A 25,940-nucleotide genomic window follows, 5' to 3' on the forward strand; every position below is an offset into this window, starting at 1 on the left:
TCTGCATACGCTACAATAACAACAAGATACACAAATGGTCAGTAAATGCAAAAAGACATTTGACCTCACTAGTAATTAGTAAAATGAAAACTAAAACAGCATTGATTACATATCACGATTTGCCTAAAATGTAAGATTGACAATATCCATTTTTGCTGAAGCTGCAAAGAAATAAGAGTTCTCTTTATGCTGTTAGAAGGAAAGTAAATTCGTAAAGCCTTTTTGAAGCAATGTGACAATATATATAAAAATGTAAAACCCATACATCTCACGAAGTACCAATTTCAATTTTAAATATCCATCCTAAGGAAATACTAGCACATGTACAAAACATGTATAGAAAGGTGTTTACTGTTCACTACAGCTTTGCTTGCAATAGTTAAAAAAATAAGTAAGTGTCAATAAGGGAATATTTATGAAAAGTATCGTAACCCGTATACTGGAATACTAGGCAGCTATTAAAAATTAAGATAAATCTTTATGAACTGACATGCAAAGATCTCAAAAGTGAACAAGTGAACAAAAGCAAGTCACAGAACATATACACAGCATAATTCTATTTTAAAAATATAAAAATGTGTATGAATTTATATATATATATGTATGAAAACAGACTAAAATTTTATACTCTAAGTTGTGAGCAGTGATTACCTTTGGGGCAGGGAGGGGAAGGGAGAAGTAGGGTAAGAGGGTACTTTTACATTTTACACTATATTTCTGAATTTTTGTTTAAGAACACATCCACAGACTACTTGTTCATTTTTAACAGGTGGTAATAGCAAAACAACTGTGTTGCTATTTATTCCATTCCAATGAGAATAACTAAATACATTTGGAAATAACTTGCTTTCAAAGCTAATTCTTTTGTTCCTGGAAGGCCTCAAGAGAGCCTATCGTGTGTAACAGGGCTGTCAGCCATCAACTGATGAACCACGTGTAGGATATTAAGTGACTTGGTTCATCTCCAGGCTCACCCTTTGAAAATATTTGCATACATCCTCCTATCCCAGCTCATTGGCAACAACAATAATGTTTTCCCAAAGCACTTTGCTAAAGTAAATAAATTCTGATGCTACACGTCAAATCACAAAGAGCAAAGTGTAGATGTGGCTGTCAAGATGTATGTTTAGATCTAAATGAGCAATCACACCCTTGGTGAGTGACTTTTGGAATAAGCAGTTTGTATTTAGATTCATAAGGAAGAAGCTAAAGCCCACTAAATCTTCTTCTCCACTTATTCCACCATAGCTCTTTCCAAGTCAAATGATTTCCTATAAAAGTGGGAAAGAAAAATAAATAAATAAAAGTGGGAAAGAGGGAAGCCTGATCACTAGTCACTGGCAACTGGCTGTGAATCAAAATGAAAAGCACTATCAGTACATTTATGAAGGAAAATCCAACTCCATGCATACATTTTGGTGTGCATTTTATTTTTGATTGGAATCATATCCATACGAATGAAAACTGCCAAAGTATTCTTTACTCTTTTGAAAGCTAGGCCCTTGCCTTGCTGTGTCAGAGGAAGGCAAAAACTAAGCTGGTAATGCTGGAGACATCCCTGCTATATGCACACTGACAGGAGAGGCGCTGCCTAGGAAATGCCTTTTGGTTGATGAACAGAGGAGAATCTATACACACATGAAATACACATGGAAACACATCAGCACACGCAATTCGTTGGCCTGGTCCTCTGGCATCCGCTGGCATGCATCTGTTCCAAAGGGCCTCTTATTCAGTGGTGTCAGCACTTGGTCTCGTTACGCCTCTTATCAGCAAATACCTTTCTACTCCAGAATGGAAAACAAGCACTGAATTAATTACATCCAATATTGATGCATTATTTCCATAAGTCACCAATAAAAGAATGAATTTAATTTTAATACATTTATTTTCGTGTGATTCTTAATAAAACACTTTCAAAACATTCTGTACATTTCAAGCCACTCAGAACTGCATTACATTCTATAAATGAGATTTGTTGGGATGAGGTGCCAAGATGTCTCTGTACAAAGATGTACAATATGTACAGTCGCTGTAAGTGCAAGCTGTGCAAAGCAGTCTAGAACACTAATTCATGCCAAGGCTTAGAAAACATTTCAACACATAAAACTAAAGCTTCAAACTGCATTGTAATTTTTTTTTTCCTGGGCAAATGATTAGTTTATAAACAAATATATGTATATGTCATAGAGAAAGAATAATCTGATTCTTCATTTCAGTCAGCACCATGCAGCTGACTGGATACATTACAAGGCTGCTCTCCTAGGCTTCTCTTTCTAGGGTGCATTTTGCCACACTGAACGGTTGTCTTATCACTGAGCTGCCGCCGCCACCTTTGGCTGAACCACAGCAACACTAGGAGGTTTAAATTTGGGGAGATAAAGGCCAAACTTGTTCTCAATGCCAGCAAAAGTGGCGGTGGCGAGTCTGTATCCACCGATGTGATCAGGATTGGCAGGAGGGAGGTCTGCGATGCGTGACTTAGGTGTTGGTTCTGAGCCAGAGGGTTTGCTGTGGATAGGAAAAGTCAATGGTCAGTATGTTCAACATTGATGAACAGCAGACACACGGCACTGTGGAGCAACTATACTCCAAAAAAAACAAACAAACAAAAAAATGAAGATGACACACCACTGAACACTTTCAGTCTGACCCATGTGTCACCAAGAAGAGTGTCCAATGATTTCCTTGTCAATTATGCTGCACTAGTCATGATTTATAGCTGCAATGAAAGCAACACATTCACATATCTGATTTAGAAGAGAAAGGGCCTCCATTTCGTACACATAAATAGATTCACAGAGAGAGAGACCGGAAAGAAATCCACTCATATATTACCACTCTGGGAAGTAAGACTATGAATGATTTTTCTATTTTCCCAATTTCTTAAACTAAGCATAAATTAACTGCAGAAAATTTAATTTTCTTTTATTTTGACATAATTTTAAAAGCTAACTTTTAAAGTAATAAGCTCATGAAGGTTATTACTAAAATTATTTAAAGAGAAGTAAATATAATTCTTTTTCCAGAATGCAAATTGAAAAGCCTAAAACTTTGAGACTGTCCTTACTTTCTTTGTATAAGTCCTTCAACTTCTTGGTTCAACAGCTAACTCCCTACCTGGCTTCTGAGCAGGAAAAGAATTCATAGGTTTACGGAGTAAAGACTCAGATACAGAATTTGATCTTCTGCTGAAAAGCTGGTAATTGCTTGCTTTGGGTACAACCTTCCCCTCCCAGCAAATTCAAGTGATTCGTCTTGTCCACGGTGAGAGTTTCAAGTACTAACCGTCAAAAGGCCCAATTTGTGGCCTAAATCTCACAGTGATCATGTCCATGGGCATAACCTTTCTTTGAACATTTGTTGTTTTTTTTTTTTGCAGAGCATTAGTTCTAAGAACTTCTAAACCTTTCTAATAATAAATTATTGTGAATAATGAAATCATGAGGGTGTGAAAGGGCTTGACTGAGTTTTCAAAAGTTTACAAAAGTGTAACTAACACAAATTTATATTACTTCCAGTAAAAAGGCCAAATAAGGACCTAAATCCATGAAGCTCAGTATCTGCTTACACTAAAAAGACAACTATTGATATTACATTTTAATTTGCTTCCTCCCTAAACTTTCCCCAAGCAGTTGCTTAATGCTGTGTATGGGGTCACCCTGTCCAAGTCTTACTCCTCTAACAGTGAAGAGTCTTAGGCCCAGGGTTTGTTTTAAACGTATTGCTCCTGCAGGGTCCTCTGTCCTGTCAGTTGCTATCCCAAAAATGCCTTTGTAGGCTGAACAAACACCTGTCTGGGGTTTTGGTGCTTTCTTTATAAGAGAGTTTGAAAAGTTGCACTTACAGGCCTCCAAAATCAATGTAAAACCACCGCTGGAGAAGTTCATAGGTGACCAGAGTAACGCCGAACTGGGGAGAGGATCGAAACACTCGAGCTACAGAGGAAGAAAGGGCGGGGGACGGTTAGCAGCAGGATGGCTACAGCGAGGCCCACAGGTGGGTGACGCGAGCCAGACCCCAGCGCCGAGCAGCCTTTCCGTGCGGCGCCAGCCCCCACCTGCAGTTCCTTTCCAAAATGCTGAGGGCCCTTCTTCCCGGAGTATCTTCCTGAAACAGTCGATGACACCACTGTATGTCGTCTGGCCAGCGCGGGCAGCCACCTGCAATCTTGTTTTGATGACATCAGCAGGGGTCACCAGGGAAGCAGCAGGCACGCCTTCCAGGAGAAAGGCACGGTTAATGCACCCTGACACCGTACAAAGGGTAGGCAGGCTGCTAACCACTAACAAGACAACTAGCAGCATCACCTGCTCTAACTCGATGCTTCTTACATAGACACCTTGGGCACTAACGGAAAAAGGACATAGAATCCCACTAGCCGCTTCAGTGGAGTCATGGCAAAACTCTTCTCGTTCATTCTGAATTAGGAAAATCAGTCTATGTTGCGTGATCCCAAAGAACAGTGAGAGGAATAAGTGAAGCAGTATTACTAGGACAATTCCCAGTGTTCCCTTCTGGGTTTCAATTATTTTATTACCTCTTTCCTTTTCTTAAATAAGATAGTATTTTCATGTATAATAAAGAATGAGGATAATGTCAATTTAATGAGCTGCTAAATTTATCTGATAGCAAACTGTAGTGTGTTTTTTTTTTTGCTGATTCCTGTCACCTTACTGTATGAGGTGACTATCAATACTCATATCCACTCACCCTCTGAGGGGTTAACTTGAGAGTTGACTGTGACTCCTTTCAGACATGCTTACATGACAACAGTCATTACAACTAAAGCAGAGGAGGCCAGGCAACCAGTTAGGGAACAGGGGGTAACTGATCATCAAAAGGCCTCGTCAGCCATTCCCTGTGCCCCAGCTCCCTGGGGCCACGCTGAGACTCATCAGCGGCAGGACACTCAAGAAGGATTCCACAACCACACCTTTCACTTATACAACAAAACAGGGAACAAAGGAGCAAGATGATCTTCCTCAGGGGGAAGAAATTCAATTTGGCCTGAATTTCACTGAATCATCACCAGGCAGATGGAGCTGGCCACTCGGGGTAGGTAGTTGGGGCGGGCAGCGGGGAGCGCTCTGTTAGAGACATGCAAATATCCTCCCGCCGAGCCCTACACCTTATTCACATGAAACTAGGTAAATTGCTGCCTTTGGAATGTTCTGAATCCTGAATGTTCTTAGTGCCTGCCAGCAAAGCTTTACAGATAAAAATTAGAAAAATTCATTTCTAATTCTGAAAACTGACATCAAATGTCTGTGGGCAAGAAGCTGGGGCTGACAGCTCCATGAAGATGTTTACTTGGTTCCATCAGCCACTGGCAAAATGCCTGTCCATGATTAAAGTGTTCTTTGCTGCTGTCTGGATAGCGGAGAGCAAAGATGAGGAAAGATGTGCTGGCCCTCACTTCAACTGGGGAGGCTTTGGTGTATACCTGAAAGGAGCTGGATGAACACTCAGTGCCAAGACTGAGCAGGTAGCTTTACTGGCTTTTGAATTATAACTGCAAGTGACTGCCCCAAATAAGGGCTCAAGGCTCCCTCGGAGAGTTTCTTACTCATCACGAGTCATTCCCTGTCATCATGGATGAGAATAACGTCCAACCAGCGCCCCTGGAACCCAGGGTTCCTGCTACATACCACACCCCCAGGGGTGCCCAGGCTGTGCTGCTTTGCTGAGCCCGCAGACCAGAGGAGAAGGCACGCCGTGCAGGAGCCCGGGTGGTCAGAGCCACGTGAGCAGGGCTTGCGTTCATTCACCTCGCCCGTCTCTCTCCCTAAGCAGCGGTGATGGCAAGTAAACACATGCCCTTTCCTTCTTCTGCCACGTCTGAGGATTGCTGCAGTGAAGGACAACCTGGTCCTGCCCTTCTATCTGGAATCAGCTCCCTCTCAACACAAGACAAAGGCTGGAGCATGGGATTGAGAGGAAGCTTCTCAGCACCTTCCTACATTTGAAACCCTTGCCTTCAAGGGGCTTCGGGCACAGGAGAGAGGGCAGAATTTATGTAAACAACCATTAATAAAAGAGCATGTTAAGAGCCAAGAAGAGATGCCCCCACGGGGTGGTGCTGCTGAGGAAGTATGGCTTTGTTTGGTCTGATGAGGATGATGGCAGAAGGAATATGGACAGTTTCAAACTCAAGGTGGAGCCAAATCATGTTGATTGCACTATACAGAATAAGAAAGTGAGGGGATGCTGGACCTGTGCATCAGGATGAGGTGCAACAGAGCAACTGATGGGATGAAGAACTTTTCTACGTTAATGCTCAGCTTGACTGCACCCAAGGTTTCAGGGGCAGAGGAGGCTAAGACACACAGTACTGATGAAAGCCCAATTGAGATGGGCAGAGCTAATTTGGCTGCGAGTTCCTAAGCTGCATTAAGCTGTTTACCCACATTATGCAAATGTAATTAACGCTCATCAGAATTATAGCATACCCCACAAAGGAGAAAAAGCGATCGTATTTAAGCTAAGTCAGATACAAACAATAACCTTTCCAGAAATAAAGAAGAGGAGCACAGAGATTCTGTACTTAGAGAATGGGGGTGGGGTCGGTAGGGACTCTTTTGGCTTAAAAAAAAAAAAGTTACCTGCCATGGCTCCAGCTGCAAGGAGATTTATACCTCCCACGTGTCCGTTTTCATCAGCCAGAAGTAGTTTGCAGTGAGCATAAACAGGAAAATAAATTGCAGAGAAGGGAATGTCTCGGAGGAAACACGCTTTGGCACCCTGTCACAGAGTGAGGAAATAGTGCAAAACAGTTGTATAAACAAGGTGTGAATGACCACGAGGGATCCAGGGTGACAAGCCTGAGCTGTCCCTCAGACAGCACTGAGACTGACGTGGAAGAGAAACAGGATTACAAGTCAGGCGCAGGGAAATCGAGACATGGCTCCAAGTTTGAGAAAGGCTGGTGGATCTGGGAGTCCTAGAGTTAGTTAACGATGGTATTCTGACAACTAACAATTTTCTGACATTTCCAGTATGGATTCAGATTTTAAGGTTAATACAAAATTCAATGTTCAGACCTCTAGGCTGCTTGTTCTGGTTTACCTTGGTGAGTGCCAGGGAATGGGGTGTGGTTGGGAACAGACTTAGAAACCCAGTATTGACAGCTTGATTTCAAAGCAACCAACAAAGGCAGCTCCTCAAACTAACAAATTACCAACTCAATCCACCTCAGCTTAGAGCCCCTGAAGTACCAGCTAAGAAGCTATGGGTAGGAGCCATGGAAAAGGAAGGGAAGCTTCCTCGGTGGCTCAGGTGGTAAAGGATCTGCCCCCAGTGCAGGAAACTTGGGTTTGATCCCTGGGCTGGGAAGATGCCCTGGAGAAGGGCATGGCTACCCACTCCAGTATTCTTGCCTGGAGAATCCCACGGACAGAGGAGCCTGGTGGGCTACAGTCCATGGGGTCCCAAGGAGTCAGACACAAGTGAACAACTAACACATTCTAAGGACGGGGAGAAAGAAACCACCAAACTTCCCTCCTTACTTCCTATGTCCTAAATGGCAGAGGACAGGGAAACCCAGACAGAATATTTTAACAGGAAGTTTCCTTGAGAGTAGAAACAGTCAGACAGCTTGTCTTGGTGACTGACACTGCCCCTTCCTCAGCCCACACGAGCCTACGCTCAGGCTTTAGCCGGCCAGGGAAACACTCCATCTTTGGTACTTGTTTTCTGGATGGCTCTGTTTTTAAAAGACAAACTCAAACATTAAAGAAAAAAAAAATTCCTGGGACTCTCTCAGAGATGCTACAGAGTGAAATAATTTTAATAAAGTCAGTTTTCAAAGGGAATTCTAAAAAGGATGGCAGTTGGGGGTAGAAAGGAGAGTATGTACAAAACTCTCAGGACAGGCATCATTGGTCCTACGAGACCAGTTTGTAGTCTGTAGCTGTGTGATTCTAATCGAGAGAATTTCTAATTTCCAATTTGCAGCTACAGAAGCCAATTTACACATTTCTACAGTGATGGGTCTATAAATAAATCAGACGCTGTGGAAACACAGTTGTCTATAAAAGCTAAATTTTCGTATCCCTCCCCTTACACCAGGCGAAAGAAGAGAAAGAAATACTCTTCCTTGTTTAAGAAAAATAATAGCTTCTGCTCCATTACATCTGATCTGTAATGATGGGAGTAAGCATACCTGCAGGGAAGGAATCTGTTGACTGGCATTTTGCTAAAGTACAGTACACTCTGGTTTGCTTTTGTTTTGCTTTTTTAAAATGCAATTCATTATTGACAAATCCCACCACTTAACTTCTTAAAGACCTGAATCCTACCAAACTCTACTACTGTTTCACTGTGGTCAAATTATTAAGACAAAGACAAGCTCCTACTGTGAAGATAACAACAGAGATAGCTCAGACTCAAAATAAACATAAGACTATTTTGAAGTCAGTCCTAAAGCAGCCGCAAAAGAACACCAAAGAAACTTTTCCCATATCCACCTGTAAATAAAAGGCTGTGAGCCTGCAGCCAGCGGGTCTGTGGTGCTGGCCTCCCTGCTGGCAGCTTCATAAAAGCCTGAAGATGCCAACAGGATGGCGTGGTTGTGCATCCCACTGCCTCTAATAGAAGTGTCCTGATTTTTCCTTTTTGTTTTGATTTTCTACTATAGGAACTACCCTGCTGGACAAGATTGCTTTCCCATTTATGGGGAAGAAGTCTGGTTTTGACATTTTTTTTCACATTTCTATGGAGTACACGACAACCTCTCTATCAAGATAACCCAAGGGAACCTACCTACCTTATACAGACCAAAGAGTCCCAGGTCCCGGAGCACATTCAAGGCGCTGACTCTGGGTCCTGTGGTGATCTCTCCAGCTACCTGTAGGCGAATCTTTACTATCTCCAGAGGATTAGTAAAGATGACCTGAGAGCCGCCAGCCTGCAGGCAAGAGAGGAGAGACAGAGCAGATTTCCATTATCAGAGCCCGCCTGACCCGGAGTACAGCCAAAAGAAATCTGGGGACCTCCACACTGTACCTCTTTACCCCTCCCCCTTGGCAGGGAGGGGAATGAGAGTCCGATGCTTTGGCTGATGCTGGAAGGGCTCACAGGGATGGCCCCAAACTCTGTCTCAAATCAACTTATGTCTAGTTTTGCTTCTATTTGAAATGTCAGGAGTGTTTCCCAGACCAGTCTTTCCTGGGTCAACCCAGCCATATCCAAAATGGCAAAACTAATAAACTCATTTGGAAAACAAAAGTGAAGCCAGATGTGGCAGCTGGTGCTCCAATGAAAGGGAGCGATGGTAGGAGATTGACTGGGATCTTCTACCAAGCTGGAGCGAAGAGTCGGATCTACACAGCTTCTTTCCTTTTCTTAAAAGCAAGCAGTCTCCTCAGCTCAACCACTTGCTGCCACTTTCCTGGAGGGTAGAGCAATTAACACAGAGGTGTTTTTGCCCCACGCTAGTCAAAGGTGGAAAGTCTCCTCTGGTTCAAATTCTAAAATGTATTATCCTGAACAAAACTCTGCAACTACATCCACACAAAAGAAGATAATTTGGAGGGACAATTGCAGTATCATTCCAAGACCAAACTAGACACACTGTTCAAGACAGAGATGGGAAACGGAGCATCTCGTTATCACAAGCACCAGAGAGGGCAAACCAAAGCCGCACTCCACACTCGCCCATGGTGAGCGACCACAGAGACATTTAAACTTAGATAATGAACGTGTATGTGCACTGGAAATCTGTTGCGGGGAGGAGAGAGAATGTTTAACAAAACTGCTACCAACTCCTTTTTTGGTTTCCCTAAGGAAAACAAACAAACAAACATGTGTATGTGTACACATAGGGATACATAAAAATAAATAAAAAATTTAAAACATAAATATACATACATTTCCATTCATGAAGTGAAAAAAATCTCATTTGCACATTGTCATCTTAAGTGTAGCTATTTACGTTACATAATCAGAACCACACTCGCATAATCATAATTACATTACATAATCATAACTTCACTGTTAATAGCATGTCACATGTGAAACAGGAGCCTCATTGGGCCCTGAAATTCCACAGGTACAGAAGGACTGTAAACGACACCCATAAAACCCACAAGCCACATTCAATGCCACTTCAATACTCTACCTTCACCCACATTCCTGTTCATTTTTCTAAAGCCCACAGCCCTCCACACCCCCTTTCCAAGGGGCAGCAAAAAGTCCCAGACCATTCTCTTAACTGACCAGGGGCTATAAACCAACAAAACACTCCCGTTCTCACCCTGATCCCCCATTCCTATCAACATCCACAACTGCCAACACTGACACAAGATTCCTTTCCTCTTGGTGGGAAGTTGATTGCCCTGGATTCCTCAGGGCCCTAATCCTCTTTTTGTCCACCGAGTACTGAGGGTGCAGCAATTTGCTGTCTCTCTCTGGATTTCCTGCAACTCCCAAATCTATACAATCCAGACCACTGGTACAAAGGTTCCTGAATGACGACTGATCCAATTTTACATGTTGATTTGCCCCTGCTTCTGCCTCTTAATCTGTTGCACTGCAGGCAGAAGTATTTCAATGTTTCAATCCAAGGAGACAATACTTTGAAAAGGATTGCTGGGTGAAAAATTATGTTAAAATGATAATCCAAGTAATTGCTCCTGTAGCTAGTATTAAGGACCAAACCAATTATAAAAGTTTACTACTTCCTTGAAATCTCTTGTTTAAATAATGGTTGCAAAGACTATCTCTGGGAAAATGCGCTTTATGTTCTAAACTAAAGCAGATTAAAAAAAAAAAAGCATAAATTTTTATTATAATCCCCCAAATTCACCACCACCAGATGATGTCAACCCCTGGGTTCTACTCATTAAATATGGACATTATGTTTAAATAAATACAAAGTTCTTTCATGTTTTTAATCATTAGTAAAACTATAAAATCCTGCAGAGTAGGAATACTTCAAATAGCACTGTGCCCCCAACCACACAGACACAGCTTCCTCCTCCGTCTCTCAGAGACCCTTCTGGAAATAACTGTCAGTTTAGCGAAGTTTGTATTTAACAACTCTCCAAATTTCTTCCTACACGTACATGTAACAGGCTTTCAATTAAAACAGTACAACTAAAAGAAGGAAAACACAAACACATTAACCATTACACGCCTTTAAGATCTGTTACCCAGCACCTGTACTATATATACAAAAAGGGCCATATAGTCAAAGCTACAGTTTTTCCAGTAGTCTTGTACAGATGTGAGAGTCGGACCATAAAAAAGGCTTTTCTTTCAGCTTGCTTTCATCAGTTAGAAAGAATTGATAATTTCAAACTGTGGTGCTGGAGAAGATTTGAGAGTCCCTTGGACAGCAAGGAGATCAAATCAGTCAATCCTAAAGGAAACCAACCCTGAATATTCATTGGAAGGACTGATGCTGAAGCTGAAGCTCCAATACTTTGGCCGCCTGATGCGAAGACATGACTCACTGGAAAAGACCCTGATGCTGGAAAAAACTGAAGGCAGGGGGAGAAGGGGGCAACAGAGGATGAGATGGTCGGATGGCATCACCGACTCAAAGAACATGAGTTTGAACAAACACAGGGAGATAGTGAACGATGGGGTAGCCTGGCATACCGCACTCCGTGGCATCACAAAGTTAGACACGACTGAGCAACTGAACAACAATAACAACATATACTAAGTCCCACCAACACACTGGACACAATCACAAAACATATATATATTTATATTCATATATACATAAAATACATGAAATATAACAAGTGAATGTGTAAACAATGAAATGACACTATAAGCAAGGCACACACCTACATACATAGGTTTGTTTCACACCTATATATGTACTCCACTATGACTGAAGGAGAAAATTTCTACCAATTTCATGATCTATATACTCTTTAAAAATGATCATTTTTAAGAACTTTATGACAGACCTAGGAATATATAGACAATATCCAGATGAAACAGAACAAGACCCTGTGGGGCTATCTGATTTGTCTAAAACTTTGGGTATGTTATAACACTTAAAGGAAAACACACAAGGCAAATATGCACTGTCCTTTTTTAAGCTCTGAGGTTAACCACTCTCATACATATTAAACTGGGAACAGGGAGAAGGGGGCATAAAATCTGCAACTAATTCAATTACTCTGATAAGAAAGTCTGGTGACAAAGAAAAAGATTATGATGTTATCACATCCTTAACTGTTGCCCTCTGAGAAACAAACACATCAGGAAAATATCATTTTTCCTCTATTTTAAGACTCTACTGATTTTGATATCATGAATTTAATAACAGATATTCACAGGGAAAAAAAAATACTGCTTACAGTAAATATAATCACTACTACTACTAAGTTGCTTCAGTCGTGTCCAACTCTGTGCAACCCCATAGATGGCAGCCCACCAGGCTCCGCCGTCCCTGGGATTTTCCAAGCAAGAATACTGGAGTGGGTTGCCATTTCCTTCTCCAATGCATGAAAGTGAAAAGTCAAAGTGAAGTCGCTCAGTCGTCTCCGACTCTTAGCAACCCCATGGACTGTAGCCCACCAGGCTTCTCCATCCATGGGATTTTCCAGGCAAGAGTACTGGAGTGGGGTGCCATGGCCTTCTCCAAAATATAATCACTAAATATACAGAATTTCAGATGTGTTAAAGTGTGAAAAAAAATATAGTAACTTTTCAATTAAGTACTTTTTCAATTAAAAATGTATCTGTATTTTTACAAGTAGGCTGACATTTGCTATTTTTAAAAGCAACAAAATTAAACAAAAAAATTAAAATGACCAATAAGTAAATATTTAAGCACAAATAATTCTATGCTCTTATTCAGTCTATATTAGGTAATAAAATCATGCTGTGACATAAACAGAACATAAAACATTAGGCACCCATTTATCACAATATGTCAAAATTTAGTTAAGTTTATCAAAAGCAGAACAGATTAGAGATGAAAACATTGGTTGCACCCCTGGGAGGAGAAGTAAATAGCTAGGAGAAAGAATTTGCAAAGCATATGCCATTATATCTTTAAAATTCTGAATCAAATGAATGTACTAACTACTCAAAAACAAAAAACAACCCCCACCCCTGCCACCAGAAATAAGAAACAGAACTGGTCTTAGAAACAATGGCTCTTTTTACAGACCAGGTCCTCTCTCATACATGCTTCCCCACGGTAAACTTGGGAATTCATATACTTTAAATGCATTTGAAAAAACTAGTTAGCCCTAGTTATCTGTGGATCCAAAATTTTTAATAGGCTTATCTACCTATGCATATATGGACATCAAAAAAAAATCTAAGTAAAGCTGCTGCTACTGCTGCTACTGCTAAGTCACTTCAGTCATGTCCGACTCTGTGCGACCCCATAGACGGCAGCCCACCAGGCTCCCCCGTCCCTGGGATTCTCCAGGCAAGAATACTGGAGTGGGTTGCCATTTCCTTCTCCAATGCATGAAAGTGAAAAGTGAAAGTGAAGTCGCTCAGTCACATCTGACTCTTAGCGACCCCATGGACTGCAGCCTGCCAGGCTCCAGTCAAGAGTACTGGAATGGGTTGTCATTGCCTTCTCCAAAGCTAGTGATCTGAAATAATAGACACTGAGATAAATAAAACTTCAGGTTAAAACATGATGATACACAGCTATGTAGTCTTAAATGAACACTGTGTAATTTGATGTCTTCCTACCTTCCTACCTTGTATTTGTGTTAACTAGCACACCATTTCATACAATAATACCTTTGGTGAATTTTTTCACTCATCAAATCACCAAAATTAATTTCTAACCTCTAACTGCTAAACTTCCCTCTCAAACTTGTTGTTTATTGTTTTAAAGAGATGCAAGCATTAACATTAAAACTGACTTAGATGCTTCCATTTTTCAGTATTAAGTTGTCATTTCTTTGTTCCAGAACTGAATTACAAATGACACAACGAGACAGAACAAATCTCATTTTGAATGAGGCTTACCCACATCCAACATAAAATAGAGAATGGAAAAACCTCCATATCATCTTGTGTTGTATAATTTTTTAATGGGAAAATAAACAAACTAAAGCTGACAGCTTTAGTTATTAAAGCTTTAGTGACTTCCCTGGTGACAGTAAAGAATCTGCCTGTAATACAGGAGACCCAGGTTCGATCCCTGGGTAAGGAAGATCCCCTGGAGAAAGGAATGGCAAGCCACTTCAGTATTCTGGCCTGGAGAATTCCATGGACAGAGGAGCCTGGCAGGCTACAGTCCACGGGGTCGCAAACAGTTGGACACGACTGAGTGAATAACAGACAAAGCTGACAGCAAAAGTTAGGAGAAAAGGATGTAATACTGAGATGTCACCACTCACCTTTGATGTGCCTGAGACCAAGGGGCTGCACACAAGACTGGGCCTGTTCGACCTACCCGCATAATCCTACCCAGGGGCGAAGACCACAAAGACGCTGGGGATCCAGCCACCGGCTGCGTGACCCCCAGCCCCACCCCTCCAGCCCCGAGCACCAAGTCCCCTGTTTACTTCCCTCTTTGATCTGTTGTCTCTTATAGTTTGAAACGACTTCCCTCCCACTGCCAAATGTCCAATCTAAACAATTCATTTTATAAAGTCTTCCCTTACAGAGACAAGTGAAAACCTAACTTCAATTTAAGGCCATATCAGCTCCTTGAACAGATGTACAAAATAAGCAGGATGAAGAGAGACAGTGGCTCTGGCTCACAATGCCATCAACCAAGCATTATTTTATAAAGCAACGGGAAACACGATGGTTCGCTCTAAAATATCCCAAGACAGTCATAGTTTAAAAGGAGTGATGATAAATGCCAGGGTGTTCAGAGATATGAATAGATTAAATTACACATACTGACATAATATATGTGGACTTTTAATATGTGTGCATATGTGTGTGTGTTCATGTAAGTATGCAAGGATAAAGCTGAGACCACACTGGTTCCTGGGGATGGGAGCTGAAGAGACCATTTCCAAACAGCTCTTTATAGAGATCTGCAAGCTCAGCTTGCTGAGAAATACACGGCTTAAGGAGCTAGTGAGCTACCACTTCGGGCTCCCAGGATTAGTAAATGCTCCAACTAACAAGTGGGAGCAGGCTACACTCTTGCTACACCTATATGGGCATGGATATGGTGGTGTGTGAGCCCATGTGTACACAGAGGCCAAAGGGAGAAAAAAGAGCACAAAGATTCCAGGTTTGGAAAGCTGTCAACCTATATGGTTGTTAGCTTTGTAACCATAGATAGGTCATAACCTTTTCATTCCTTGGTTTCCTAATATGACAACAGAGATTCCATCATCTACCTTATCTACCTCACATAGCTCTTGTGCAGTAACCAAGGTGACAGCACCACATCGACCGAAAGCAAGGTACAAGGGAAGGGATGCGTTCTCCAAGACATATGTTCATACAGGGCTATGAAAATGCCTGCAGCATATTGGGGCCATCAGTCCTTTGTTGAGCAATATATACATTTTGAATCTTATGACTTTTATCCTTTTAGAAGTAGGTAAATGTGATCAGTTAGGCAATGCTCTGTGGTGTGCTTAGCTGCTCAGTCGTGTCTGACTCTTTGCAACTCCACTGACTGTAGGCCGCCAGGCTCCTCTGTCCATGGGGATTCTCCAGGCAAGAATACTGAAGTGAGTTACCATGCCCTCCTCCAGGAGATCTTCCGAAACCAGTGTTCGAACCCAGATCTCTCGCGTTGCAGGCAGATTCTTTACTGTCTGAGCCACCAGGGAAACCCAAGAGTACTGGAGGGGCGAGCCTATCCCTTCTCCAGGGGATCTTCCCGATCCAGGAATCCATCCAGGGTCTCCTGCATTGCAGGCAGATTCTTTATCAGCTGAGCTACCAGGGAAGCTCCTAAGTGCTCTGGCTAGAGTTTAACAACATAAAAACAGATACTTAACCAGAGAGATCATTAGAAAATACATATAGGTCAGTCCCTTTAGACTTTTCAAGGGACTTCTCTGTTGACTCAAAGAGACACTAAATTTCTTCCCACTTAGGTTTACGGACATGTCTAAGAAATTCACATAATCCTTTTCTTTCATAAAACCACTACAGAGACCATTAAGATAATTAATAGGTAAGTCACAGACTGGAAAGAATATTCATAACACATATATCTGACAACAGACTGTATCCATGATGTATACAGAACTCCTACAAATTAACGGTAACAATGAGTAACCTAATAAAAACAGAAGACTAGAACAGATAATTCACCTAAAAAGATAAACACGTGAAAGGATGCTCAATATCTTTAGGCATCAGAGAAGTGCAAATTACAACCACAACAAGGTATCATTTCAGACCAACCAGAACAACTGAAACAGACTAAAAATATCAAACATTTTGAGGATGGGGAGTAACTGCAATATTTGTACACTGCCGATAAGCGGTAAAATGATACATCCACATCAAAGAACCAACCGGCAGTTTCTTTTATAATAAACTGAATATACATCTACCCTAGTCTACTCTTAGGTACTAAATAATGTTTATAACCACCTTATTTATAATAGATAAAAACTGAAAACAACCCAAAATGTCCTTCAATAGAAGCATGGAAAGCAAATTGTAGTTAATTCATACCATGGAATAATGCTCAGTAAAATTAAAACAAACAAAAAAACCAATACCGATACCCACACAAGGATGACTCTTATAAACACTTTATTAAGCAAAAGAAGAGGCCAACCATAAAAGAAAGCATTTTGTATGAGTCTGGTGATATGAAATCCAAGAAGAAACAAAACTGTTGACAGAAATCAGAACAGTGGCTGCATGGGCGAGGGGAAGCATGACTGACTGGAAAGAGGCAAGAATTAATTTCCTGGGGTGAAATGTTCTTCATCTCACTCTTGAGTGCTGATTTCACGGGTGTATACAATTGTTAAAACTCATTAAGCTGACATCTAAGATTTTTTTTATACATTTTATATCTAAATAACATATATATTCACATGTGTTAAATTATTATAATATACATCCATATAATATTTTCCAAAAAAGAAAAGCCACTACAAAGTTGAATGGACTCATCTAGATTTATGTTGATAAATGGACAAGGCCTTGATTTGATTTCCTAAGATAGTATTACAGAACAAAAGGAGTTGATCTTAAAATCAAAATACTTGGGAATATATGAAAACTGCAACGTATATTAGCTGTGTGATCTGAGGTGAGAGGTAGACTTTCTGAGCTTCTGTTCTTCATCTGCCCATTTTATAGGAGATGATGATAGTGTATGTGAAAGTACTTTGAAAACTTCTGAGTTGACATAGTATTATTCTGCACACAACAGATATCATAATTAAACAATTATATTTATGTCTGATATGGACATGTAATGTATGTATATACAAATATGTATATACTTATACACATATAAAAAGAGAGACTTTCTTATAGAAAAATAAAAACATACAGCCTGATAAGGATGGCTTACCTAGGAGAACAATGAGAAAAATTATTTGAAGCTTGTTACATATGCATTACTCATATGCACCCATAACAGACATTTACTGAGTAACTGTACCCACATGTATATACTCTTACCCCATCTCCACCTAAAAAAGGGTGGAGAAATTATTACATCTAAAATTCAAGTTACAGAAACAATAACAACAAAAACAAGCAATCACACTTAAATCATAAATTCTGAACTAGTGTTTCTTGAGAAGACTTTAATATAGATATAAAGTAAGTTTGGATAATGTTCACGATGAAGATTTAAATTATGAGAATGCACACTCTGTTTATAATTTTTTTCCCAAAGGTCATATCTATTTCCAAAGTGAGAAGCTCCACTGTGATTTTCTGCTGCCCTTAAAAGCGTGAGAGCTGCTTGCATTTCCGATCAGCAAGTCAGAGGTAACAAAACCTGGACCTGGTTTTAAGAATATTGTGCATGCACACGGTCACGCATATGCAAACATTAAGAGGAAATATAACAAGATAAAAAAATAAAGCCTTCATGTGGTAATATCTCAGCTCAAAGCAAAATACTGCAAAATAAGGTTAAAAATTTGTGCAAAAGATCAAAGAGCTAAATGTAAGATCTAAAACTATAAAACCCCTAGGAGAAAAGAGAGGTATAAATCTTTATGATCTTGGATTAGGCAATGACTTCTTAGCTATGACATGAAAAGGACAAACAACAACAAAAAATAAAGGTAAGTTGGACTTCATTAAAATCAAAGTTCAATTCTGCAAAAGGACAGTCAAGAAGGTGAAGAATATCTGGAAATCATATATCTGCTAAGGTATACTAAATATATAAAGAACTCCTATAATTCAATAATAAACAACCCAACTATAAATGGCCAAATATTCTGAATAGATTGCTCTCCAAAGATATATAAATGCTAGTACATTCATGAAAAAATGCTCAACAGAGTCAGTCATTAGGTCACAGTAAGATACCACTACATACCCACCAGGATGGCTATAAAGGACAGATAGTAAGTATTGGCAAGAATGTGGAAAAATAAGAACCCTCATACATTGCTGGGAGGACTGCAAAATGGTGCAGATACTTTGGAAAATGGTTTCACAGGTCCTCAAAATACTAACTAGAGTTACCATATGACCTACCAATTCTACTCCTAAATATATACACAAGAGAAATGAAAACATATGTCCACAAAACTCTTTACATGAATGTTCATAGCAGCACTTAATCATAAAGCTAAAAGGTGGAAAAAACCCAAATGTTTAACAACTGATGAAGGAATAAACAAAATATGGTATTACCTATATATTATTTACAGATATTGCTTATATATATTATATATAAGTATTACCTATATACAATTATGTTGAAATATTATTCAGCAATAAAAAGGCTTGAAATACTGATACATACCACAACATGAATGAACCTTGAAAACACTACTCTGAGTCAAAGGAGCCAGAAAAAAAGGCCACATGTTGTCTGATTCTGTGTAAAAGAAATGTCCAGAAATGGTGAATCATTAGAGACAGGGTAGTAGGTTTCTTTGGGGGATAAGAATGTTCTAAAATTGACTATAGTGATAATTGCACAGCTCTATGAATATACTAAAAGCTACTGAACTGTTTACTTTATGTGTGGGGAATTACATGATATAGAAATTCTATCTCAATAAAGCTATTATTTCAAAACTTTTCCTCAAACATAGCAATCATTCAACGAATGAGAGAATGAGTGAAAGACTGAATAAATAGAAACATATACCAAATATGAAAGAATACAGATTTAGAGACAGAAGTGGTTTGAATCTCAATTTTTCCATTTACTACGTGCTTGATTTCAGAGCTTTTAGTTTCTTCAACTGTATTAATAGCTGGGAATAACAAAGAGATAGTGCCTATAAAGTGTTCAGTCTAGTACAAGATGCTCAAGAAATGGTAGCTATTATGTTGAATTATAATCGTAAGCATGTATTTTCTTTGGTGACATGTAGAAATGACGTAAATCATGATAAGAAATTCTACTTTCAAATTACCAAAGTGGAATATGATTAGACTTAAGATTAAGTTTATCTGGTGAGAATGGTCAGAACTACCCTTTTTCTATGAGATATGAACATATCTTAAGTCTGGTTCCTTGCACAGAAGGAAACTCTAAATCGTTCTCAGCCTTGACAGCTTGTTGAATGAGACTAAATAAAAGAAAGAGAGAGAGAATGGAAACATACCAAATATGTACTAACCAGAGATTTGGAGACAGAAGTGGTTTGACTGACAATTTTGTCATTCACTAAGTGCTATATCTTCTCTCAGGGTTTTATTTTCTTCAACTCCAATTAGAAAGAATAATGAGACCATGCCTATAAAATGTTCAACCCAATAAGAAAAGTCCCTACTGCTCATTAGCATTCTAGCAGATCAGCACTAGAGTAAAAACGAAAACCAGCATCAATGATAATAGCAATATTTAGTTGGAGTGGTAGGTTTATGGATGCTCATTTTATTATAACTTATAATCTATATAATGCATTCTCTTTTGCATGTATCTAATATCATATACTTTTAAAAATAGATCACAAAACAAAAAACAAGAAAATACATAATGCTTAAGGACCAGATAGTTTCATTTCTTGGTTACTGCATGATCCAGTCAGTGTACATCATTTTGCCTAAAGGACAGCACAGTGATTTTCAGAGCAGCAAACTCTCCCTTGCACATGTAGGGAACCTGAGGCCCTGGTCCTAGCTGACCCTTCTGCTAAGAAAAAAACCTATAAAGTCAATACTGACTATTTCTTCTGAATTAACTTGCGTTAGGCTAACACATTAAGTACATCTTTAAAACTGCGTGACCACACTCCCGTTGCCTGGTGGCACTCACAGCATTAACCAAACACCCATAGGGCACTCCACATTCTATCACTGCCCATACCCAGGATCCTAAGGCTTTTATGATCAGGCTTCCCTGGTGGCTCAGACTGTAAAGAATCTGCCTGCAATGCAGGAGACCCAGGTTCAATCCCTGGGTTGGGAAGATCGCCTGGAGAAGGGAATGGCTACCCACTTCAGTATTCTTACCTGGAGAATTCCATGGAGAGAGGAGGTTGGTGGGCCACAGTCCACAAAGTTGCCAAGAGTTGGACATGACTAAGCAACACAAACACAGGGACAGAGAGCTTGGCTCCTGGCTACAGTCCATGGAGTTGCAAAGAATCAGACATGACTAAGCAACACACACACACACACACACACACACCCCTACTACCTACCTACCTCTCAGGTAGCCACTCTTCCTAGTGTTTACCTGGTGATTGCTTACCAGATTTCATTCAGCAAAAAAACTATTCCTATATTCCACAATGCCTGCTAGTCTATCAATAGAGACCTCTTCTTTGTTTAGGGCTTTACTCTCCATCGAAATAAGTAGACTTTCGGGAGAAGTAGCAGATTGTGCTTCACCAGTCACTTACACTGTAGTGTGATCGAATTTATCAGTGGAAACTTGATAATTGTACATTTCCTTTTATCCCTAAATGAAGAGATTTAGAGGGAAGAGGGAAGCAGAAGTGTTTGTGGTGAAGAACTGCAGACAATGAAATCATCCTGCCTAGAGCCCAACCTAACTATTTTTCATGCTGTCAATTTCCAGCTAGACAATCCATCAAAGCCTCCAGAAATGAGTCATGATTAAGGAAGAAATGAAGAGTGTCAGTACAACCCTCAAGGCACCCCAGACTTCAGCAGAAATCCCCAAAGTTCAAACCTAGAAACAGTGTCTTTACTTAGGAAGAACAAAGGAACCAAATCAGTTTCATGGGCAAAAAACCTCTGGATATTACAAATGGAAACAAATAATTATCTATATGGAACAAGAGAACATGACTTGAGAGATTCCTGACAAATGTATAACATGTGTTGTGACAAAGCTGAGTTAGGACATTTCTTAACCAAATTAAAACTAAAACCACTGAGAAAAAGAATATGATTTGCAATGGGTCTTTAATTTGAAGAGAAACAATTGTAGCATCTAACTGGAGTAAAGAGGAAGAGAAACTATAGTAAGAGCTAGCAAAGGTCTTAGTCTATGCTTATTATTTGTCTTGCGTGAAAAAAAGAGAGATACCCAAAGACATGAGTCTTCTTTCTGAGAATGCACTTGGGCATACGTGAAGGTGTAGAAGCAAATACACGTCAACACACAAGGAGTGCACCAAGCTACCCTCCCAAAGAGCTTTGGTTGCAGAAAGGTAAGGACCTAGGTATGTGCCAGGCTGACAAATACCATGAAGGAGAATCCAGAGCAACCTCTCTCTCTGACCCTCAGGGCATCTTCTCTGAATTAAAAGCTGCAAAGGTCACTGACCTCATCACCTCAGTTCCACAAACAACTGAAGAGGATTAAGCCAAGACTGTCTGCCAAGTCAAATGTTAAGTCATTAAAGGTTTCAGGGACAAAATGGATTAAACAAATTAGGTACTACTAAATGTGAAAGGGACACCACAAATTAGCTGAGCTGCAAACTTAGATTTGAGAATTGGACAAAATCCAATGTCATGCTCACACTTTAAAGATAAAGTCTCTGTGTTCAGAATTGTCAACAGCTTCAACATATTTATGGTTGCTTGCTCTGGTCCCTAAAAGAAGGGAAATTGTAATGATACTACAATGATTTACTCACTCCTACACCTAAAATAAAAGGGCCCAATTAATCAGTCACCTCACACTTATTCCAGTCAATACAAATAAATGGTAACTCTACCCACTATTCTGTTTTCTGTGATATTTAAAAAGAAACAGAATTAGAACTTCAAAAAGTGTGAAAGGTAATGTTTCAGGAGCTTCTAACAGACTGAGCTAACAAAAATACTCTTTTCTGCCTCAAAACCAGTTAGATTATGCAATAAAATATTTTTTAAAATCATACAATCTGAGAAAACTGCTTAGAATTCCTTGAGCTCGAGGGGATGTCACTCAGGTATTATATCTGGTGTGCAAAAAGGCTAAAGGAACATAGTTGTCATGAGAAATCACAGTATTAATACTTACACAACCTCCAGCGAGGATTTCTGCTAAAAGTGGAATGGAGCCATCTCTCCTGGTAAATTTGTCCCGGACAAAATCATTAACCTAATTAGAAAGACAACATTAATTAACCAGAACTTCCAATCATTGCCTTTAGTGGTACATTAATAGTTTTCCAAGTCAGCAAAATACTTGTCTCATATAAAATTTAAAATTAGCACATGTCTACATATAAATTCAAAATTTTACAAATGCCTCGACGGTGTGCTAGTCTTAGCAGCATCAGTTTGGGTTTGTTTGGTTTTTTAAATTTTTTTGCCATGCCGCACAGCATGAGGGATCTTAGTTCCCCAACCAGGGACTGAACCTGTGGGCCCTGGAATGAAAGTGTGGGGCTTAACCACTGGACCACCAGGGAAGTCCCAGCAGCAGTTTTAATTTTTGGCTTAGTGATAATCTAAACAAATGACATAAATTCAATGAGTTAGCCACTTACAGTCAGTTTAATGGCCTTCTCTGGAGCAACCCCTATAAGCTGCGGTATCAGACCTAGGTAAACAGAGAGAATTGTTAGCAACATAGATGTACTAGACACGAACGTACAAGCCCAATAAGGCATTTTCCCCCAGATTATTTACCCATCAAACATCTTAGGATTTTCATAAAAATGGGAAAAAATGGATTATCCTGAAAACTATGCATATGTATATAATTATTTATGTCAAATACAATGCTATACTGTCTGTTGCTATAAATCCTTTTCTTAAGCATGCTTCCTTTAAAGCCTAGTTATCTAACACCTCTCAAAAAGTACGAGGAAGAAATGGAGCCCGTGGATCTTCTCTACTTCCATAACACTACCAATAACAATAGAACCACATTCCGCCTCTTTACCCGTGGATCTTCTCTACTTCCATAACACTACCAATAACAATAGAACCACATTCCGCCTCTTTACAACCGACAACATACTAACATACACAGACATTTTAGAGCAGCCAATGATGAATGCCTGGGAAAGCTCTGGAAAGCATCCTGTTAAGCAGACCCAGGTTCTGCCACAAATGATGCTACCTGTGTAATAGCACACAGTGGCTTGGCTCTTACAGAAAATCAACTCCCATAATTTTCTCTTTAGAGAAATGCAGAACTTAGTGCTCATTTAAAAGAAAGCCAAAACTATAAAGAAAAATGCAGCTTAAAGTATCAATTAATGGGTATGCTCTACAAGCAAAACACAGCCCATTGTTAGCCTATGTACTAATATATGTCAAACATAAGTCATTTCAAAAGAATTCTCCTAAAATAAAGGAAACCATTATTCTTAGAAAGTTAAAATTTCCAGGCTGGCTGAAAAAGAAAAAAATATATAAACAATTCAACATCTGTAGCTATTCACAGGGCTCAACTTTCTAAAGCACACAGATTATCCAAATCGTTAAATACATTTTTGCATACAGTTTTTAAAGATGCTAACAATAAACATATTATACCCTTTAAATCATCCAGGCAAGGGGAAATTATGTATGTGTTTGCATGCTCACTGTTGATCTTAAGCCTACTTTGAGGATATTGCTGAGTGATTTTCTACGAGTTGAGAGCCAGCAAGTAATCGTATATACAGGCTACTGTCAGTCAAACTGAATTATCAATGACAAACACAAATCTGCACACACCTTTAATGGGTAGCAGCTGATTTAAAAGAATAAATCAGCAGATGGCAGTCTTAACTTTCTCTCATGATTATCAGGCCTTATTACTTTTAATCTGATCCCCAAACAACCATGTCAGCGTGAGTATTTGTTTTACAACTTGCCTTAGTAAGGCTCATAGAATTTTAATATTGTACTGATAGTTTATGTCATTTTATCATTGCTTCCTATAAAGAAATTTAGGCTAATCTGTCAACAGTTTTGTCAGTCATCTGACAAAATAATGGACCAGCTCTAAGCAATATACGACAATCTCAACACAGGGTTCATATACAGGACTCCTGCAATCTTCCCCCCAATATAAGAGTTTCTCATTTAAAGGACTGATTTTATCAGCTCACATCTTAAATGAAGCGAATAATTTCTTCGCTCCCCACCCCCAACTTGCTATACTAGACCCAAATAACATGACACCTCTCTCAAATAAAGCCTTCCGTAAGCACCCATCTATTGAGAAGGGAAACTGTGCAGTGCGTATGCCTAGGTTCCTTCGCTTTTCAAGTATACCCAACAGGGAGAAAGAGTCTTATTCAACAAAGAAAGATTGGCGATGTCAAAGGAAAAAACCACTTAGCACCACTTAACCCTCAGGTTTCATATAAACAGAATTCAGATACGCAGTGATTAATAAAGTCTCAAACAAGACTGACATCCACAGATCTGCATTCTAGATCATGTACACCTCTGCACACGTTGTACAGCTAGAATTTTGTTGTACGGCTAGAATTCAAGACAGGCTAGAGTTCTGAATATCTTAAGAAAATTCATCACATTCCTTCTCAAGGGCAGGGTATTTGAGCCTAATTTGATTCCAGAACTGCTCTCTTCTCTTGTTCTAAATAAAATGCCAAAAACGAACATCCTTGTGACCCTCTCCTTCAAGTATATCAGAGCTACATTTTCACTTGAGTATCTGCACATATTACCAATCAGAGGTGTTTCTCCTCCTGTCCATGAGCATAAAGCATTGTTCAGGCCCAGTCTTTGTTCAGGCTCAGAATTAGCTCAGGATTAATGAGACTGTGTGCAAACAAACAAGTACAGTAAATTACATAAATGCCCTGGACCTGAGCATGTAGAGAGTTTTTCAAAGAATTCCAAGTGGCGCCCAAAGGCATTAAAAAATTAATCTCCCTCCCAAAGGAAACTAAATTCTAATGTGAAAACACGTACATGAAAGTCTCCCTCTCCCAAGAGAACAAGTTCCTACAAAGCCGACGGTGGTGGGGAGAATCCTGCATGGGCTGCTGCCTCTGACGCCGACAGCACTGTGCTCAGCTTACAGCTGGTGATCACATTCCCTGCAAAAGACAGTCTGCTTCCACTCAGCGCCTCTAAGCTAAGAGGAGGAATGGAGCAAGAATGAGACGTGGAGCAAAAAGCTTTCCTTTTCTGTTTTTTTTTTAAACTTCAGATGACTCACTGGCAAAGACTTATGAATGGTCTCCTTGGAAGAGACAAAAAAATTCACTACTTCTTTCAGCTGAAACAAGTGAATAGATAGTAAACTCACCTCCAAGGGGCAGCCTGGCTTCTCTTTCACAGAGAAGAGGTGTTATTTCTCCTTTATAATTCACTGAGAAGAGCAGCTCTCTATTTCTTACCTGTCATCCCTGTATTCCATCTGCAGACCTGTGCTTCAGTTGGTAAGAGCACAGTGACTACAAACCTTGCATTTGTTGGGACAAATGCAGGCTTTGGATGGCAGAAATAAGAAAGACCTTGTTTGCAGACTAATACAGCTA

General features: G+C 39.8%; 1 protein-coding gene and 1 long non-coding RNA gene across 3 annotated transcripts in view; one reads left to right on the forward strand and one right to left on the reverse strand.

Annotated features, from left to right (window-relative positions):
• Positions 1-667: 667 nt before the first annotated feature.
• Positions 668-25,608, forward strand: LOC120854921. The gene is made up of 4 exons (XR_005719105.1): positions 668-678; positions 9,693-9,703; positions 24,710-24,718; positions 25,540-25,608. It is a non-coding gene; the product is annotated as an uncharacterized LOC120854921 (long non-coding RNA).
• Positions 1,410-25,940, reverse strand: part of SLC25A12 (solute carrier family 25 member 12) — a 98,831-nt gene continuing 74,300 nt past the window's right edge. For both annotated transcript variants that reach the window (XM_040229344.1, XM_040229343.1), the window contains exons 12-18: positions 22,980-23,032; positions 22,508-22,588; positions 8,768-8,908; positions 6,606-6,744; positions 4,061-4,219; positions 3,848-3,938; positions 1,410-2,511 (exon numbers count right to left, since the gene is read on the reverse strand). In XM_040229344.1, coding sequence (XP_040085278.1) covers positions 2,313-2,511; positions 3,848-3,938; positions 4,061-4,219; positions 6,606-6,744; positions 8,768-8,908; positions 22,508-22,588; positions 22,980-23,032 — 863 coding nt within the window. In that variant the 3' untranslated portion in view covers positions 1,410-2,312. The remainder of the gene's footprint in view (positions 2,512-3,847; positions 3,939-4,060; positions 4,220-6,605; positions 6,745-8,767; positions 8,909-22,507; positions 22,589-22,979; positions 23,033-25,940) is intronic.

The sequence above is a fragment of the Oryx dammah genome, unplaced genomic scaffold (assembly GCF_014754425.2).
Source record: "Oryx dammah isolate SB20612 unplaced genomic scaffold, SCBI_Odam_1.1 HiC_scaffold_27, whole genome shotgun sequence".
NCBI lineage: Eukaryota > Metazoa > Chordata > Mammalia > Artiodactyla > Bovidae > Oryx > Oryx dammah.